The sequence below is a fragment of the Hippichthys cyanospilos genome, chromosome 16 (genome assembly GCF_059441005.1).
Source record: "Hippichthys cyanospilos isolate Australia breed blue-spotted pipefish chromosome 16, RoL_Hcya_1.0, whole genome shotgun sequence".
NCBI classification, from domain to species: domain Eukaryota; kingdom Metazoa; phylum Chordata; class Actinopteri; order Syngnathiformes; family Syngnathidae; genus Hippichthys; species Hippichthys cyanospilos.
This window is the reverse complement of record NC_142384.1, coordinates 11940999-11960138: the sequence shown is the minus strand read 5'-3', so window position 1 is coordinate 11960138 and position 19140 is coordinate 11940999. Positions and strand designations below refer to the sequence as shown.

General features: G+C 38.6%; 3 protein-coding genes across 8 annotated transcripts; 2 read left to right on the top strand and 1 right to left on the bottom strand.

The window, feature by feature from the left end:
* The first annotated feature begins 1879 nt into the window (after positions 1 to 1879).
* Positions 1880 to 4616, top strand: LOC148410615 (ubiquitin carboxyl-terminal hydrolase 37-like). The gene is made up of 9 exons (XM_088437917.1): positions 1880 to 1939; positions 2064 to 2195; positions 2276 to 2399; positions 2491 to 2642; positions 2710 to 2812; positions 2883 to 2959; positions 3873 to 3981; positions 4060 to 4120; positions 4450 to 4616. The coding sequence occupies exons 1-9, from the start codon at positions 1899 to 1901 to the stop codon at positions 4611 to 4613; spliced, it is 963 nt and encodes a 320-aa protein (XP_088294043.1). The 5' UTR covers positions 1880 to 1898; the 3' UTR covers positions 4614 to 4616.
* A 1219-nt stretch (positions 4617 to 5835) lies between these two features.
* Positions 5836 to 11256, top strand: gtf2f1 (general transcription factor IIF, polypeptide 1). 5 transcript variants are annotated; one of them, XM_088436378.1, is made up of 14 exons: positions 5836 to 5931; positions 6872 to 6917; positions 7095 to 7141; positions 7272 to 7344; positions 7909 to 8102; positions 8189 to 8359; positions 8439 to 8641; positions 8721 to 8865; positions 9339 to 9394; positions 9475 to 9606; positions 9735 to 9805; positions 9955 to 10096; positions 10575 to 10713; positions 10822 to 11256. In XM_088436378.1, the coding sequence occupies exons 2-14, from the start codon at positions 6906 to 6908 to the stop codon at positions 11024 to 11026; spliced, it is 1590 nt and encodes a 529-aa protein (XP_088292504.1). In that variant the 5' UTR covers positions 5836 to 5931; positions 6872 to 6905; the 3' UTR covers positions 11027 to 11256. The 5 variants fall into 5 exon arrangements, with proteins under 5 accessions (XP_088292504.1, XP_088292501.1, XP_088292502.1 ...); XM_088436375.1 differs by having other exon boundaries at positions 9735 to 9808; XM_088436376.1 differs by having other exon boundaries at positions 5854 to 6052; positions 9735 to 9808.
* Positions 9745 to 13693, bottom strand: alkbh7 (alkB homolog 7, RNA demethylase). Of its 2 annotated transcripts, XM_088436380.1 has the most exons (5): positions 13327 to 13693; positions 12190 to 12363; positions 11981 to 12105; positions 11730 to 11898; positions 9745 to 10086 (listed from the first exon to the last, which is right to left on the bottom strand). In XM_088436380.1, exons 1-4 carry the CDS (start codon positions 13627 to 13629, stop codon positions 11778 to 11780), a joined length of 723 nt encoding a protein of 240 aa, XP_088292506.1. In that variant the 5' UTR covers positions 13630 to 13693; the 3' UTR covers positions 9745 to 10086; positions 11730 to 11777. The 2 variants fall into 2 exon arrangements, with proteins under 2 accessions (XP_088292506.1, XP_088292505.1); XM_088436379.1 differs by lacking the exon at positions 9745 to 10086 and having other exon boundaries at positions 11565 to 11898.
* Positions 13694 to 19140: the final 5447 nt, after the last annotated feature.

The window sequence follows — 19140 nt, the reverse complement described above, 5'->3', positions numbered from 1 at the left end:
CGACTCAGAATTAAAATGTGCTGCAAGAATTCAACACAAGCGCGAGAGTTTTGGTGGTGGGCTTGTTGCAGTGTAAGTTTGACAAAATGCATCTCACTTTTTGATGTTGTGTCACAACTTATCTGATTTAATCATCTGTTCTTTATTCCAAAAGAGATGTGGAATATGTCCTGAAATAAAGAGCCTTCAAAAGCAAAACCGTGCCGTCTCTCGCAAAGACACGGCGGAAGAGCGTGAAAGCCGGCCAGCGAAGAAGAAAACACTCCGCGTGTCCTTTCGAGAAGACCACGAAATCATAAATCCCACAAGTGACAGCGACCTAGATCTTTCATCATCATCATCAAATCAGAAAATAGCCATCTTCCAAACGCTCATTGATCAAGAACAAAGCAGTCTTAAGTGAGTATATTAGATTTTCAATCATTCCAAGATGCTGCTATTGCAGCAGGTTATTTTATTCCAAATGGAAAAACGGATCTTTAGCGTCTGTAGTCGTCAATGGCAGTAAATGGGTTAATACCTAATTCATGATTGCACTATAAATAGGTTGTCGATCACTGCAAAAAAAATAAAATAAAAAACTGACTGTGACTTGCGATACAAGTAAAATGCATACGAACAATGTTCATGAATGGAATTCTTCTTCAACAGGGAAATCGTCCAAGATGGCATCGCTCCCAAGGAAAAGAAGTTACGATGGTGGCAGAGGGTAAGAAGACTTTGAGCAAAGTGCTTGATTATACTTTTGGATTTTTTCAAGCAGTAGGATTTAAAAAAAAATAACAATAAATAAATTTGAGAAAACCACAATATTCTTGTTATTTTCAGTATTAATACTGGATATCCTTTGTCAATGAATCAATAAATCAAATTAACAAAAAACATTTTATTTGCCACCTCCTTATTCAAAATAAACATTACTTATATAAATTACCTGTATATTATTATTGTTATATATATTATTTGTATTACTCGAGAGAGTATTGGGGAATATTTAAAATATTATAAAACATACAAAAAAAATATCAATTTACTATTTACTTCAATTGGCAGCTGCAGTTTTCTGACCCTGCAAACAAACTAAATAGGAGACTAAAAGACAAAGACAACAAATATGTACGTTTACGCCAAGTTCAAACAACTGTTCTGTATTGTAGTGTAAAGACACAACACGGCTGAGGCGTAGCGCTAATAGGCAGAACTAAACCTATGAGACGTTTTAAGAGTGACTATGAGAAGACTGAAAAAAAATGTGTGTAACGTTGAGTCGGATTTAGTAGTTTATTTCAACAGTTGTATTTTACAGAAAAAAAAACATGATTAAACAAAGAAAGCTATTGCAAAAAATCTGTTGTTGAGGATTTTGCAAGTAAAAGTAAATATCTGTGAAATGCAATGTAAAAAAAAATGTTGAAAAATGTAATTAATCGCGGTTCATTTTGGATAGTTTTGTGATTCTTGTATGTTACAGGAAAAAATACAATCAAAAAAACAAATTATAAAAATCTTTCAAACAATGTTTTGCTGATCCATGTAAAGAAAAATATGACTTGACAGCACTAATATATATATATATATATATATATATATATATATATATATATATATATATATATATATATATATATATATATATATATATATATATATATATACATAAGAGCACACGGTACATTATGAGCGTTGCCACAAGGAAAGGTTTAACATCACATGAACTAACCAAAGCTTTTTTTTTTTTTTTTTTGCAACAGAAATGTAAGGTAGCGCCAAACACAAAGGAACAGTGCCTTAACTCGTCTTGCCAGGACAAGCCGATGGTGTTGGGTGGCCTCGCAGAGAGGAAGATAAGTTGGAAGATGAGGAAGAAAAAATTTGATGACACCATAGAGGCCACATTCATGAAGCCAAGCCTCCGGTTTCAGTCGTTCAAATATCTTGGGTGAACATCCATATGTCTGTAATACTAGGAGTGTATCTCAAGAACCTATTTTGGTTCATCTGTACACAAAACATCAATTGGAAAAAAAAGTTAGGTTTTTAGTTTTGCCTTTCTTGTGAGTCAGGCTTCCTAACCCGGCACAGATCTGCTACATCAATGCCAGCCTGCAGAGCCTTCTGACTCTGGGGGATTTCATTGAGGGTCTCAACCGTCAGAAGCAAGTCTGGAGTTTAAGTCCTGAGGCTGCACTTATAAGGTCAGGTATAGAAACCCGTTGCAGATCTGAATGCTACTGGCACACTCTCAACTCATATCATTTTGTATCGTCTTCTTCAGAGCATTTATGAACATCAGCACATGTCACAGCTCCAGTAACATCGAGTACAAAATCCGCTGCCTTTTTGCATTCAAAAACACTGTCTCCATCTTGGCGCCGGAGTTTCAGGATCTCAGCCAGAAAGTAAAGACATTTAAGAATCGAAACACATTCTTTTACAGTACGTTTCATATTTCATTTTCATTTTGAAATGAATCTTTGTGAGCATTTCCAGGATGCCCATGAATTTTTGGCCTCTGTACTTGATCAAATAAGAAATCTGAAGCCAGTACAGCTAAAACTGGCCACCAAGATTGGAAAATACTACAACTGTCCTGTGGAGGAGAACTTTGTGTTCAAGATGCAGAACATCAGGATGTGTTTGAGGTATTACTACAAGTATAATCATTTCTTTTCAACCTCGTCTGCTAATGTTCTGTACTTCCTAAAACAGGTGTAACCGCACATTTACTCGAGAAGAGGAATTTACAAACCTGTCCCTGGATCTGCTACCAGGATATGGAACAGTTGAAGAAATGCTTCAAAATTATTTGAAGGTAACCTACGACAAGACATTACATTCAATGAGTTCAAGTCAAATAAGGCTATTCTCTGTCGTTTGCGCAGAAGACTCAAGTCGAATTTCAATGTGAGTGTGGATCCAAGTCATCGTGGCAAACCTCTTCCTTTATTACCGTGCCAAGGTAAACCAAATTTTATTCACCTTTAATTCAAGGCCAGACATATTTTTACACTTCTCTTACGAGTATTAGACATTCAAACCCAGATACTTTACATTTAATCTATCTGCTGTATCTCATCTAGCTAGCTAGCTAGTAAGCTATCAATCTAGCAAGCTAAATATCTGCTGCAACTAGCTAGCTATTTATGTTTTCATTTGGAAAATGACAGGCATTGAATCAGTTAACAAATTCAATGCCAGCTATTTTGAGACCCTCCTTTACCCTAATATTTGAAAAAAAAAAATCTGCAAATTAATATTTGGGACTGAATGTCTGGACTTTCTAAAGACATAGAAATATATCTGAATATATGCCTTGAATGAGACTGACGTCATACGCTTATAATGCGAGGCAACGGAAATTACTTAAGATGATGTCCAGAGAAATTTGTGGTGGTTCTCACCACTTATGTTCTAAAACGACTGTCCATTTTAAGTTATAAAATGGCCTTCTCTCTAAAGCACCTGTAATAACCAGGAAAGGGTTTAGTAGCCTTATACAACCACCCGGACATGTTTAATCATGGCAGTACTGATGTTATGTTTGACGTGGCGCCCATTTTCCATCATCACGTTACACCACTAATTACACCTGCCAACGCCTGGCGCCCTACTCAACAATAGAACACCGCAGAATAGAACAGAATAGAATACAATGTCTTCATTGACCTTGTAAAACTGGTATAGAACAACATTGTACGCGCTGCTTTAATTAGTGCATATTAAATAAATAGAATAAATAATATAGAATAAAATTAAAAATGATAATTCTGAGTGTTAATAGCTCGAGGGAAAATGTGATTTCCTGAGTCTGTCTGTCCGGGGTTGCTCCCCTCCCTCTTCATTTAATCAATGTATTTTTTCCTTATCTACAGAGTGCTGGTCTTGCACCTGAAGCGCTTTGTATTTTTTTCAGTGTTTGGGTCAATAAAGGTTCGACAACCTATTTCTCTTTCAAAGACATTGATGTTCCCTTCATATCAGGTAACGAGAAAAAAAACAAACTCAAAGTAACAAGCTTTAGATATGAAAGTGCATATTCAGATGGTTGGTTCTTTACAGGGTAAGGCCTGCTATAGTTTGGTGAGCCTCATCAATCATCATGGCTTTACAACAAGCAGTGGTAAGAAAATCAGTTTAATAGTGTTATTCTTATCCTTACTGCTTTAGTGAGTGTCATGTTTGAATTTCACAACCTAGGTTCGTTTTGACAGAAATAATGCTGAATGATGTACTCAGTGCTCTGGGCTTGTGAGGATAAATGTGAATTTTGTGAATTTTGACTGGTTAAAGACACTCATTGGTAATATAGTAAGCCCTAACTTTAAATCTTGCCATTACGTGTCTGTACCATTGGGACAGATACCGTGAAATTAAAAATAAATAAATTCATTTAAAAAAACAGCTTTTGTGGGAAGAATGAAATGGGCTAATGTTTTTGTTCTCGTGTAGGACATTATATAAGTGATGGGATGTATCCAGCTGTGAAAGAGAACAACTTCAGTAATCGCTGGTTGACCTTCAATGACCTAGATGTCCAAGAAACAAGTTGTGCCGCTGTATGTGAAAAGCGGCAAACTACTGCCTATGTCCTATTTTACAGAAGGCATGAATAGAAGGACCTCCAACTCAAAACCAAGGTGGGTCCACTCTTACTTCATAGGCCAAATACCCAAAGATGATTGTGAGCAGCCAATGTTCACACAGCTCTCCCGAAGCTTGCTATTAAATCAAATGCTGAAGCAAATGCTGTTAAAGTTTGTGGAGGTGAGTCAAACAATATTCTGGCAGCGAGCTAGATATATTAGGTAGTGGGCACGACCCCATCATGTACTGCATCTAACCCATTTTATGCAAAAGTTGTACAGCAACTTCGCTTTAATAACCTCTGCCAGAAAGCCACAAATAGATAACACAAAATGTATTGTATATATTTTTCAATTAAAAAAAAACTTTAATATTGTGATATTTCACACCCGGAACGAGCTACTGTAGACCGCAACTCACGATAGCTCTAACTAACCTGAACACACAAGGCGGTTCCCCTTTCGTTCTCTTTCCTTGTACCTCCGACTTCACCTGACCTCTTTAACAACAGTGACTCCTCCCCACTAACCCGCAACTGAACAACAATTCACGGACATCACAGTACACTGTTAACGTTTTGTCACAACCAAAACGAGCGGCGAGGGTAAACTATATAGAAAATAAGCAGTTGAACATTGTTTTTACAAACGTCTGCATTGACTAAACATAATTTAACGTAGGCATTCTCGTACGGTTATGCAGCGAGAATTTGAATTTGGATGCGTACGCATCTGCGTATGACGGACTTTTTTTTTTTAACAAAAGCAAAAGCTTTGAATGTTAAATTTACTTTAAAACTCGTTTAAACCTCAGTATGGATTTCGGTTCTCTCATCATTTTGGACGAAATGCCCTTTTTAATCAATTAAACCCGTAATCGTCCTAGGATCATTTTTTAATGTATAAACAGTGTTTGGAAATTAAGATTAAAAAAAAAAAACTACACACATACTATGAGATATTTATCTTTGACAGCGTATAAACGTTTTGTCACAACCATAACGAGCAGCGAGGGTAATATAGTAAATAGGCAGTTGAACATTTTTTACAAATGTCTGCATTAACTAAAATATATTTTAACGTATGCATTCTCATATGCAGCGAGATTTTGGATGCGTACGCATTTTAGTTGTTTATGACCGTCTTTTTTTTAATTAATTTATTATGTTAATCTTTTATAAACTTTTTTTGGCTCATCTAAGAAGTTTCCAGCCCGATCACGTGTACTACGGAACCTTTGTACGTACGTGTTTCCCACGGTCGCAACAGTAAAGGACGAAACGTGAGCTTGGTCTTTGAGCAACTACCGAATTTTTTTTGCATTTGTGAAGATTCGTCGTTTCTGTTTGTAAGATTTCACATTTTAATCATCATGGTCCGAGGCGGCGATGTTCAGTTGATTTAGAATCTCTATCTCAAGTTGGCGGTACATATTGTACCGTGCAGATATCTTTGTTGTTTGGACGGAGGTAAAATTATAATATTCAAATTGTTAAACTGATAAAGGGGTGGGTAATTCATTTTTTTCTAAAGGGGCCGCCGCATCGTATTGTTTTGATACCTGCTACTCGTCGTATATTTCTTATATTTCTGGTGACCATAAGCAAAACAGATAAGGTTTTATCGATTCTTAATCAACAATACAATTTTAACAACAATGTTTACAACGTGGATCAAATATTCTTTAGTTTGTCTAGTGTAGTTACATTTTGAGGACCTGTAACCAAGTAGTTCTTGGTTTTGCATCATAGAAAATTCCATTGTTCATTCTGCAGTAGATACGAATGTTTAAGTCCATTTAACAGTCTTGATAGCGCCATGGCACGCATTTTACATCACAAAAATAAATACCACAACACAAAAGCAAATGTTCCATACTAAGGGTCAATGCTGGAGTAATTGTGATGTCGTATCAACTTACAAATTAATTACTGTGTGAAATTTGGCCTTTAAAACACACACACACACACACACACACACACACACACACACGCACGCGCGCACACACACACACACACACACACACACACACACACACAAGTTGCTATGTAGAAAGCCTTGACTTAATATGAAGGTGAATTGGTAACATACAGGTGGATACAAATATTTACTGCATTTTCTGCCACCTAGTGGGGTAGCATGTAATTGTTATGCCTGTCACTATATATCGCAGGCATAGTTAAATGAACAAATCTAAGCCCTAAGATGCATATTTATTATTTACACAGCCCTTGAGAAAAAAAGCCATAAGTCAGCTTCTAAGTCCTACTTTAATTTTTCTCTTTGAGGTGTACCTGGAAGTTGAAGTCAAAACAGTGAATCATGGCATCATTGGTGAGTAATTGTTTATGCTTTGGTATTATAGTGCTCTTCTCTAACTCCAATCAGCACGACCTCTTTTATTGACGGAACAAGTCCATTTTATTTTTATTTTTGTATAATACATTTGACAAGCCACTCAGTTGGCCAAATGGGTGGAATATTTTGCAAAAGAAAATGATTGTGTTGCAGGGGAGCAGCAGTTCTTCAGGCACTGAATACATTGTGCGAGTCCCCAAGTGAGTAGCGCAGCATATACACATTATTCCGTACTGTATCAAATGTCATATGGGTGTTGTCTTTGAGATATTTGCAACAATTTGGTTTGAACATCTCACATGTTTCTTGTACATGCATTCCCCCTACCAGAAATACTTGCAAGAAATACAACATAATGGCTTTTAATGCTGGAGATAAAGTCAACTGTTCAACATGGACACAGGTCAGTGAAGTAATTGTTTACTGACAATAATCCTGATGAGTCCAGACATTAAATCCCAGGTTCTTATTTACAGAATGGGGCATTTCATCAGTACTAACGGACTGTCCGTCGGTTAGTCATCGACGGGCCGGCTAATGACTAAAACCTATTTTCAAAATGACAATATTGCTGACCGTTTGTCATCCCACCCAGTTAAAACTTCTAAATCTCTGAGACATTTTTTAAGTGCCATAAACCGGAGCGCATAAAAGTGTAAACACAGTCTAAATAGCTGGCAAGCATACATACTGTACATGTGACAGTAAAATCTCTTTGAAATTTTGTAGTCACAGACAATTTTTAGACCGTCGTTTAGCCAAACAGATTAAGTAACATTTCAAAAGTATATACAGGTAAGTACCTGGTACTTAATGCCTGGACACTTAGGAGAACGTAAAAATATGACTTTGGGATCAATATAGTTAGTTACTAGAAAGATGGTCTTAGCTGTTAGTGTTGACAAATCATCTATTGTTGTGAATTTCCAAGATTTTCAATGCTACATTTCTGAACCCCTTCCCTTAGGCGCGCATGGAGAGAGACATGAGTGCTCGGAAGATATATGGTGAGGAGGAGACACCCGAGGGTGCAGCTGGCAGCGAGTTTGGCAAAAAGCAGCGTGAGGAGGCACGACGGAAGAAGTTTGGCATTGTAACTCGTGAGTTCAAAGTCGAGGACCAGCCATGGATTCTAAAAGTCAACGGCAAGGCTGGAAAAAGGTCAGATGAAAAAAAAACATGTAATTCTTTTACCACTTGCTTTTAAACTTTAACAGCTAAAGCTGAACTCTGTCTGTTGATGAAAGGTTCAAAGGTTTGAAAAAGGGGGGCGTCACAGAAAATGCATCCTACTACATCTTCACGCAGTGTCCTGATGGGGCCTTTGAAGCTTTCCCTGTTCACGGCTGGTACAATTTTACTCCGGTGGCAAAGCACAGAACCCTAACAGCGGAGGAGGCTGAAGAGGAGTGGGGCAGGTGAGGGGGGGGGGGGGGGGGGGGGGGGGTTGAATGGTGAGATGTTCAGATTTTTCTTACATTTTTACAACTTACACAGGAGGAACAAAGTAGTGAATCACTTCAGCATCATGCTTCAGAGACGTCTACGCGAGCAAACGCAGGGTGACGAGGAGGAGGAGGAAAGTGAGAAAGCGACGAAGAAGAAGAAGGCAGGAGGTCGAGGGGGTGACCTGCGCATTCACGATATGGAAGATGACTTGGAGATGAGCAGTGATGACAGTGACAACAGCATGGGCGAAGGTGAGGGGAAGTCAACTCCTTGTTTGTGGATATGCAAATATGCAACATATCGGCATAATCAAAATGCTCCCACGTTTAGAAGGGGAAGGCAAGACAAAAGCAAAGACTGAAACGGGGAAAGGAAAATTAAAGAAGAAGAAAAGCAAGGACAAAGAGGCTTTGGAAGACAGCGATGATGGTGACTACGAGGGTCTCGAGGTGGATTACATGTCAGATGAAAGCAGGTCAGATTGCTTTATGACTTAAAATAGACCAATGGATCAACCTTTATTCAATGATGTACCCCATATGAAATACTTTTTTTTCAGCTAAGTACTCCCCTCGACCATGATATATTTTTTTAATTGTAAATCAATTTACAATTGAAAAAATGCATCATGTCTGATTTATTCAAGTTTCAGGGCATATTTTATGAAGCAATTCCAATGTTTTGTTTCTGACAGCTCACTGTGTACAATGTACATCCATATAAAAGAACAAAATAAGGCATACAAAGTTTTACAAAGGTTCTTCATGATCCAATTAATTTGGCCCTAATTTGAAAAGAAGACTGTACTGTTAGAAATAACATTGTGGATGCCTGCAGAAAACCCTGTTAGAAGCTCACACATACCCTTTGGAGAGCTACTGAATTATTATGTAAGCAAGAATATGGCTCTCAGAATGTAAAATCAACAATTTTGTCTCCTATAACCAGTTCAGACGAAGAACCTGAAAAAGGAAGGCCCAGTAAAGGAGAAGACCTCCCTAAAGGTCAAAATAATTGTGGTGACCAAACGTTTAAGATATAGTTCATGAGACATATGCTGAAAGGTTTTTTTCCCCCTTTACAGGAATCGATGAGGCATCAGAAAGCGAGGAAGAGAGCGAAGAGGAGAAACAGAATGAGGAAGAAGCAAAGGAGGAAGATGAGGAAGAAGAAGGAAAGAAAACACCAGCACAGACAGAAAAGAAGAAGAAAAAAGGTAGAGACCTTACAGGAGCACAGCTGTCTATAAAATGTAGTTACAAATAAATTCTTGCATATTTGCATGCTTTTTATATTGTGGTTTGTGCATGTTTATCTATGAAAAAACATTCAAATTTTCTTCAGACAGCAGCGGTGAATCAGACAGCTCAGACGACAGCGACATCGAGGGAGAAACGGCCTCCGCTTTGTTCATGGTGGTTAGTGTGTGTGTGTGTGTGTGAATAAATATGTATATTTTCTTGCTTCAAAATAGAGAATCAGTTGGATTAAATGTGGCTGTAAAAAATATATTGAAGAGGTTGCGTTGATCCAAAATGAGTCTTCTTGTTCCGTCTTCTTCTAGAAGAAGCGCACTCCTCCAAAACGTGGAGGTGGGCGCGGCTCTGCCGGAAGTTCCAGAACTGGCAGCCGGCCAGGGACGCCATCGATAGACTCTGCTGCCACCTCTAACACACTTCGTGCTGCTGCCAGCAAACTAGAGCAAGGTGCGTACATGTAGAGTTCCAGTCAAAAGTTTGGAAACTGCTATTTTTTTTTGGGCTGTACACATACTATTTTTTCCTGAATTGAAAAATAATTATAATAATTAAGATACCATAATTTTGAAGAAATGTTGATGGAAGTATTTGGTCAATGGAAAAAAATGCTAAGACTCAACGTTTTATAGTTAAACTTCAGTTTAACTTCTAACTAGGAACTTTTTTGTCCAGTTTACAGCCTTTTGCATATCCTGATATTTTCTCAGTCAGCTTTATGATGCGAAGAGGGAACGGAAATAATTAACACTTATGGAATATATTATTGTGCATTGGTTGAATATATTTTTGGCCCAACTTCTACCAAGTAAACGTTTTTTTTTAAACCCACAGTACTTTCCAGAGCATACTTTGTTTCTTTGTAAAGTTATGATCACAACTGCATTTTCAACTTGTACCAGTGCCAATCAGCTTGCACTTTCCAAAGGTAAAAGACAGACGCAAGGCCCAGGGACCGACTCGCCAGCTGCCAAAAGGCTCAAGATGGATCCCAGCAGTCAGAGCCCTGCTCCCTCTGGGAAGAGCACGCCTCAACCCCCATCAGGAAAATCTACCCCTAGTTCCAGGTGCTGTTACATCTCACTGTGGTCTTACTCATAGTTCATCAAGCAAAGACACTTACATAAATGGAATGGGTTTGGGAGTTGGCTTGAACTGTTTTTTTGGCCCCACAGTGATGTACAGCTAACAGAAGACGCTGTCCGCCGTTACCTAATCCGGAAACCCATGACCACCAAAGACCTGCTGAAGAAATTCCAAACCAAGCGTACAGGCCTGAGCAGTGAGCAAACTGTCAACGTGTTGGCGCAGATTTTGAAGCGTCTCAATCCGGAACGCAAAAACGTTAATGACAAAATGCATTTCTATCTCACTGAATAAACTTGGTGCTAGGATAGGCTCCAGGTCACCAGCGATCCTTTTGAAGATAAACGCGATAGAAAATGGATGGATGGTTGGAATAAACAAGGACACAAGGAAAGTGAAAGAATCATTCTACTGTATAGGGTTTTGTTATTGTTCTGTAATGACACCATACCTGGGGCGAAACCACTACACGTGAAGTGATTGGTTGGTGATTTTGTGTTTTCTAATAAAACTGCATCCTGTAAGTCTTTAGAGTTTTCTTTTAACTGAAAAGTAATGCAATAGTTGGATTGTTTACTTTAAAGGGAGGTGGGGGTGGGGCACCTCATCACCACAATCTGTTCAGGCCTTGGGTAATAGACCAATCTTGGCCCTGAGCAACTGATGCCATTTTCGGTTGCCAGATGACAAAATGGCCACTCCCAGAACTCTATAGTTGGATTTTGCTGCTTATTCATGTTGCACAGTTGTAATATTCATCGGAATGCAATGTTTTAAAATAGTAAGGGCGCATAGAATGTATAATTGTAAAGAAAACTTGACTCGCTGAGGATTGCATTTTTGAGAAATAGGGAATATAATATTTAATAATACATTCCTGTATCACTGTGAAGAACCCTCTTCTTATAATCCATGAAAATAAGGACTCAAAACATCATATTGCATGTTCATCTAATACCAGTTTTGCACACTTCAAAGTCCAATGAATGAACATTACCTTTGGAGCTCCATTAGAATTCATATCCCAGCTGAGCCGAAGTGCGTTTTAAGCCGGAAGGTTCCGACAAATAACAGCAATGCGTCGCTGTCGGGGCACTCTCTGTCCATTAAACAAAGACTCCTCATCTTTTAGGATCTCATGAGTGAAGTTGTATCTAGCCTGGTCTCTATAATGTGAGAGAAAAAAAACATTAGTGTAGGCACAGCAACTCTGTACATCTCCAAGTAATATACTAAATGTGCTAAAACCTTAGAATGTAAAGGGAGCGTCTGGGTAGCAGCAGGTCTAGCCACTCGCTGGGAGCATCTTCTTTGACTAAGCGCATGACGCTGTCTGAGAGAAGACTCAACCCAGAGATGGTGCTGCCACAGAACTGTAAAAAATAAAAATACAATTATACAAAACAAGTCATGTGCACCATAAGCTGTCTTTATAAATCTTATTGAATGTCTTTCACCTTGACACTGTCAATGTGAGGTTTGATATAGCCGCTTTTGTCTAGATCTAGAACATGGACGGGCCCAAGGAGTGAGCTTCCAGAGTCAAACGCTGCAGATCGGACACGGGCGAGGATGCTCTGGCATGCTGCCCCCCAAGTCACACGTTCGGTTTCTCTGTAGCCATGAATAGCCTAAATTGAAGGAGGTAACCACAAAAAATAGTTATCATGATTATTTTGAAAGTGTGTACCCCGAAAAAGAGGCCAATCTTAGTGAGTGACACGAGACAACAAATTAGCTGGTTACCTGTTATCCAGGCTATACACTATGCATCCATTTTGTTACCAACTGTCATAAGCCATTTGTTGTGTACCAATGGCTAAGTCATATTGGCAGAACTTAATATTTTGTTTATAATTAATGGATGACTAAACTACATTAAGTACATTTATTTTCTATTTAAAAAAATAGTAATATTTGTCATTAACTGAGCCTTACCATATGTGCAAAATGTTTTTGTGTGTGTGTGTGTGTGTGTTTGTTTTTGTTGTTTAATGAATTGGAAATGATCATTTATTATCACATTTACTGTTTTACTGCTACTTTGATGGCTAAATAAGGAACTTGGCTGTTTGTTTTTGTTGTTTAATGAATTGGAAATGATCATTTATTATCACATTTACTGTTTTACTGCTACTTTGATGGCTAAATAAGAAACGTGGCCGTTTCAGCACTTATGAGTGTATTTTATTGAGTTAAATTGCCTGTTTGTTAAATTACATTAGTTGATACTTACCACTGTTTTGGCAAGTTAATTTTGATTTGAAATTTGTTATTTTCTATTTTATGAGTAAATTCATCCCAGTTTGGGGGCATTTTCTGTGTTTTTACACACTTTTCCTTCAAGTTATTCGATAAGTTTGAGATCCACATATTTTCATTGCAAAAAACGATGCACGGTAGTGGCATGTCCTGTAACAGGTTGATTTTCTAAAATACAGATCTTAACAAATATGTAATTCTGATTACACTACTATAACCATATTTAACGTTATGTTGTGTGACTTTAGTCGTAGTCTTCATTTGGTTTCATAGCAGCTAGGCTTCACTAGTACCACATCATCATCACCATCATCATCATCATCAATACTTACATCATCCCAGTGATCAAATTCGTAACGCTTTTTCTTCAAACCAGGCTCCAGCTCCCGCAGCAGTTCACCCTCCTCCTCTTCTGTGATGAAGGCCGTTCTCACTTCCACCTGTGTTCCGAGTCTCTGGACCAGAGCCCGGCTTGACCCGACTATCACAGGTGGCAGGTCCCCCTCAGCTTTCAAGCCGCTGTCTGCCAAAAAGCTCAGATAACGAACGGGATTTTCGTAAGAAAATGGCTTATGGACGATTTTCGACAAATTAAGAAAAAGTTTCATATTTCTGTCCAGAATACAGTGCGACATTTCAACTACTATTAGTATTACTTATTATGGTTCTTCTATTCAACTAACATTGAAGGACGCCATTTTGAAAACGTAATGCATTTTGGGTAACGCCTCCACAGGAAACTGGTGAATACATTTCTTGTTGGCCGCTAGAGGTCAGTAAAAATCATGATTTTTATAGACCCGAGTTTTTTTTTCTAAGTTTCGCAGTACCTTTACGAATTGGGCGAAATTCATTAACACTTAAAAGTGAAGATGTTTGGTAATGCACCAACACAAGATTCGTACGATAACGCAACAGTGAGAGACAAATCATCAGTGCTATTGCCTTTACTGGTGTATTTTTTGCTGGTACGCATAAATAATTTCTCTTTGTTTTTTTTTTGGTTTTTGTTTGGTTCTTTTTGTCCATGAACTATAGAAACTGCGGGAAGCATCATGCATGAGTAAGATAACCAGAAAAATCGCCCATGGTGCAATGTGCGTGCACTTGTTAAATCACTGAAAATTCCCCCTTACAAAAGATTCCGAAGGGCGAAAAATCAGACCAACAATAATTGACCTACTTAATACTCAGGACATGAAACCTTTTCTCTGCTCACTGCGTAAAAAACAGACAGGCAACACATAGTTGGTAGAAAATAACAGACGAAATCAAATTGAATTTGGTGGTACAGCCCATCTGTGTTGAAATATCTTCTGCCAGAAAACAGTTAGTGTTTGAGACATTAACCCAATCAATGCCAGCCCGGTAAAAACTGATCTTTAAAATCTGCAGCCAACATTGGTTGCGAATGAGTCAAATATTTTTCCACAAAATGGAAGATTATGTAATTTATTTACTGGAAGTAGTGTAGTTTTAAACTTCAATATAAGCCAGTGACGTGTAGTGACAAGCAAAATAACTCATTCAATTGCCAGGCCAGCAAAATGTTTGACATCTATAGCTGCATAGCTGTCAATGGCAGTGAATGAGTAGATACAGAGATAGTTTTTTTTTTTAAATATTTTATTTATGCCAAAATGTATATATTTGAAATGTTCTGCAGTAATAGAGAATATTCAGAGAGATGGGCTTGCTCAACTGTTCCTTGGTGGTCCTCACAAACTCATCCAACCTCCACATTTCACAATAGGTAAGATATCCATCCATCCATTTTCTATAGCAGCTTATCCTCACAAGGGTCACTGGCTTGCTGGTGCCTATCCCAGCTGGCACACAGGGCCCCACCCAATCACACCTCAGGACAATTTAGTGTGTCCGATACACATGCCATGCATGTTTTTTTTTTTGTGTGTGTGTGTTTTGAGGAAGGTGTACTGGTGCAGACAGAACTTATGTGGGCTTGGGGAGAACATGCAAACTCCACACTGGAATTCCAGAACCAGCTGGAATTGAGCTCGGGTCCCTTAACTGTGAGGCGGACGTGCTAACCATTCATCCATCGAGTGGAGTGGAGTCGGGAAGAGTTGTTTTGTTTTGTCGCATCCATGGTGAGTCTATTCATTTGATCCAGATCAGGTCTTAAATCTGAGGCGCTTATCCTTATGGATGAACCACTACTACAGCTTTATTCATTCTAGATGTTAAAACATACATTATACTTAAACACGGAACAAGCATGTTCAAACAACATTACTTATACAAGCATGATTAGTGTTCTCTCTGTGGGCCTGCTGGTGGTCTCGGTCAGTGAGCATCTGTAATAAATCTTATACCCCCACTCCGACATTAACACACACACACACACACACATGACGCATGCGATTGATGTGGTACCCACTTCATTGGTGAATGCCACGCCGCTGCCCCCAGCCTTTGTCATCATCAATGTATTTCAACCGTTTTTTTAATGCATTTAAAATGGATTCAGCATACTAACAGTGGGCAGCAGAAGGCAATTATTTGGAGGCCCGACAACACAGTTGCAGACATGTATTCTGGATTCGTGCAAAATATTTGGCATGATCAATAGTTGGTTTTCTACCGTTAAATGTTGTTGGCTGATATCTGTGTCAATCTTTTTTTTTTTTTTTTTTTGCGATGACGGAGATTCATCCTGCAGAGGTTTACATATCTAAAGTCTACTTCGGATGAAGTGGGTTCAGCAGGGGCGGAGTGCACTACAAGCATCCAGCCATTGAATTATTCAGTCTTATGAATCATTGAGTCACGACACTCCTTTTTCGGCCCTCTCCTCACATCTCAAGACACAGCCAGCCGCCTTTTTTATTTTACATCGGCCGAGAAATACATACACATCTACCACTAAATGGTGCTAGATGTTTGCTGACGCCCATTTAACATGATTTCTAATGTGACTGGTTAATTTGTAGGTTTGCACACTTGTGTAATCATATAATTTCAGTGTTTTACTTCCTCTTGAAATGATCTCATTTAAAAAATTAATTATTTGTACAGGTTAGTGGCCGAATTAACTAATTTGTTGCTTGATTATTTCAGACACTTGTTTACCCTAATATCTGATTTGAAAAATACAAAATACTGTAAGTGCATCGGATTGCATATATGGACCGTAAAGAGATAAAACTGCATCTTCAGAAGACTATTTAAGAGTAGAACAAAGAGACATGCGGCGCACGCGCAATTTTTCTCATGAAAGAGTCTGCAAGGACATCAGCAGTATACTAGAATAAGATCTTTTTTCCAACCAAGAGGCCTGCGTCGGCGAAGTCTTCATTTCAATCACAATCTGCATTGCTGTCTGCAGATTTGGTAACGCAGCTGGGCCAGAACCACTGCAAGCGTATTAAAGGAATTCACCACAGATGTGTCCATCATTTTCAGAAGCTCCTTTACCCTGTTATTTGAAAGAAAGAAAGAAAGAAATACTGTGAATTTGTGCAACGTACTGAAGGTCTGAATTGTCTTTGGTATCGAATGTGCCATCTTTTTTGACACACGCCTTTATCCGAATATTTGAAAAAGAAAAATGCTATAAATAAATTGGGATTAAACAAAAAAGAAAGTAAACTGTCTTTATTTGCTGTCAATGTTAAGATTTTAGAATCTTATGATATTACCCTCCTACAATGGCTTGTGATCAAATAAAGGCTAGCTCCCCTGGGCCTCTCGACCACGTTCATGATCCTGATGACAGAAATCATGGCATCATACCATTTTCTTAGGCATTATACAAATTGTATGCAACCCCATTTGTGTATTTACTAATATCTCTAAATTATGTCAGATGTGTTGTTACAGATCTATCTATCTATCTATCTATCTATCTATCTATCTATCTATCTATCTATCTATCTATCTATCTATCTATCTATCTATCTATCTATCTATCTATCTATCTATCTATCTATCTATCTATCTATCTATCTATCTATCTATCTATCTATCTATCTATCTACCCTCACATTCATCCACAGCGAGCTAGCTAGCTAGGTATCCATCCATCTTACACTGTCCGCATGCCCTTGTGGTGGGGTCATGTAGCCTCTCACAGTCGGAAGCATTGCTTAAATGGACACAAAGCGAAACGATCGCTTTGCTTTCTAGCATATCAGATAGACGTTTAAGGTCGTGCTGTTATTGATTGGAGTCTGCACAAGGAAGGTTTCTCTCTCCCTTCCATCTCCAGCGCGGCGTCAATTCATTCTCCTGGTCACCCTTAAATATGTATCGTCATTTCCCATTCACAGAGGCAGCTATTTCTGGAGTCAATTAATTAGGAAACAAAGAAAAGCTGTCATGTGATGTTGTGGGCTACAGTCGCTTCTGAAAGGGACTCACTACCTGCACCTGTCAAACAAGAAATCCATACAGTCAACAGCATTTCTTTTAAATGGTTCAATAATCATGCGGTAGCATTGCCTTGCTCTACCAATCCATTCAAGTATTTTTTTTTCTATGTATTCTTCCAATCCATTGAGACCTTTTGTTATGCTGTTGCTCATGTTTAACAATGAGACTGACTATAAGAGCACTACTACTGCACTACCACTATGTTTTTGTAATCGCCACTATTTTGCACCTGGAGTGATTGCCTCCAGTGCTACCCGCAAGCAATGTCACGGCAGTTACTGTATATTTGTAAAATAGCAGAATTGCTATTACAGCCGGTATTAGATTGTGAAAGGGTGCCTAAAATTGTGGAACGTGAGTGTGAATTGTTGTCTGTTTGTCTGGCAAGCAGTCCAAGGTGTACAACATCTCTCCACCAAAGTCATCTGGGACTGGCTCCAACTCATTCCAAATCTCAATGAGGATTAATGGAAAAGAAAATGGATGGATGGATATACTCTGCAGCTTGTGCTGTAAGTTACTTTTTAGATTTTTTGTCATTTCTCTCTTATTTTTTGCCAAAAATCTGCTTGCCAAATTCATCTGCTTCTACATAAGTCATTTGGTGCATCGCGGTCTATTTTCAACATATTCCCAAAATTCATGCCTTGGGGGCTAGTCATTTTTCAAATAATCAGTTTTCTGAAACATTATCTTTTTTCATCTGGGAACTCCCCATGAGACCAGGTTTTGTAGTTGTAGATTCATTCTGATTGTCTATTACAATGTTACACATGTACATTGCTTTGAAATGTAAATTTCATTCTTACCGGGAACAATTTTTAACTTGCCAAATGTTCTAACCAACAATCAAGTCAATATGTTTACTAAACTAAACCCAATACCCACAAAAAATCTGAAGTTAATCACAATATCGCTTTCAACAAAACGGATTTACAGCATCGCCATTTGAAATTCAAATCGTGGAGCTCATAAATCACATTTTCACAAATAATATACCGACACATTCAACAAAACAGATTCACGTTGTTACATTACAATATTTAAATGTTCAGCCCACAAAGATTTCTCAATCATTCCCAATGACACGTTTGAGGGCATTCATTATATTCAATATTATTTCACGTCATGAAGTGTCTTTCAGTATCAAACCATATTGTTCAACATCAGCCCACATCATTCAAAATCAATTTGAGCATTTCCTCATCCAGCATTTCAGCCTTCACACGCAACTTCTCCAAAAATATCAAGTTACCAAAATAAAACACACGCACTTAAGGTTTTGACTATACATAGGCCTGAATTTTTCGATAATTCTTGGACGTCCAACTGGTTTATGTTGTGCATGAGCTGTGCATGGAATGGCAAATGGTCGCACCTTGCAGACGCCACCGTTTATGAGCGGTTGGGGCGGGAGGGGGGATTTGGGGGGGCAACTTGGGGAGGGTGAGGGATAGAGTCGAGCGCTCTCTTCCTCCATTAATTTCCAAATGTCTGTTACTAAGAATAGCCTCCCTCCTTCTCCTCCTTCCATCTCGAACAAACACACGACTCGCTCGCGCTCACTCTCGCGCATGCACGTCATTCTGGTGCCGTTGCAGGTGCGCACGTGTACGCGCCGCATAACCAACACCCCTTTCCTCTGCGCACGCATTGAGCAATTTATGCGCATTCGCGTGATTTTGGGGGGGAAAAAAACTAAAAAAAAAAATAGAGGGATGAGCACTGGTGGCATTTTCGAACCTATATGA

Excerpts from the sequence above, each read along its gene's own strand:
- LOC148410615 (XM_088437917.1), top strand. The coding sequence starts at position 1,899 with ATGAAGCCAAGCCTCCGGTTTCAGTCGTTCAAATATCTTGG. Across the intron at positions 2,643-2,709 it reads AACATCAGGATGTGTTTGAG|GTGTAACCGCACATTTACTC; the intron begins GTATTACTACAA and ends TTCCTAAAACAG. Across the intron at positions 2,960-3,872 it reads TCCTTTATTACCGTGCCAAG|AGTGCTGGTCTTGCACCTGA; the intron begins GTAAACCAAATT and ends CCTTATCTACAG.
- gtf2f1 (XM_088436374.1), top strand. The coding sequence starts at position 7,080 with ATGATTGTGTTGCAGGGGAGCAGCAGTTCTTCAGGCACTGAATACATT. Across the intron at positions 9,607-9,734 it reads AGAAAAGAAGAAGAAAAAAG|ACAGCAGCGGTGAATCAGAC; the intron begins GTAGAGACCTTA and ends AATTTTCTTCAG. Across the intron at positions 9,809-9,954 it reads CCTCCGCTTTGTTCATGGTG|AAGAAGCGCACTCCTCCAAA; the intron begins GTTAGTGTGTGT and ends GTCTTCTTCTAG.
- alkbh7 (XM_088436380.1), bottom strand. The coding sequence starts at position 13,629 with ATGTCGCACTGTATTCTGGACAGAAATATGAAACTTTTTCTTAATTTG. Across the intron at positions 12,364-13,326 it reads AATTTGATCACTGGGATGAT|GCTATTCATGGCTACAGAGA; the intron begins GTAAGTATTGAT and ends CCTTCAATTTAG. Across the intron at positions 12,106-12,189 it reads CTCACATTGACAGTGTCAAG|TTCTGTGGCAGCACCATCTC; the intron begins GTGAAAGACATT and ends TATTTTTTACAG.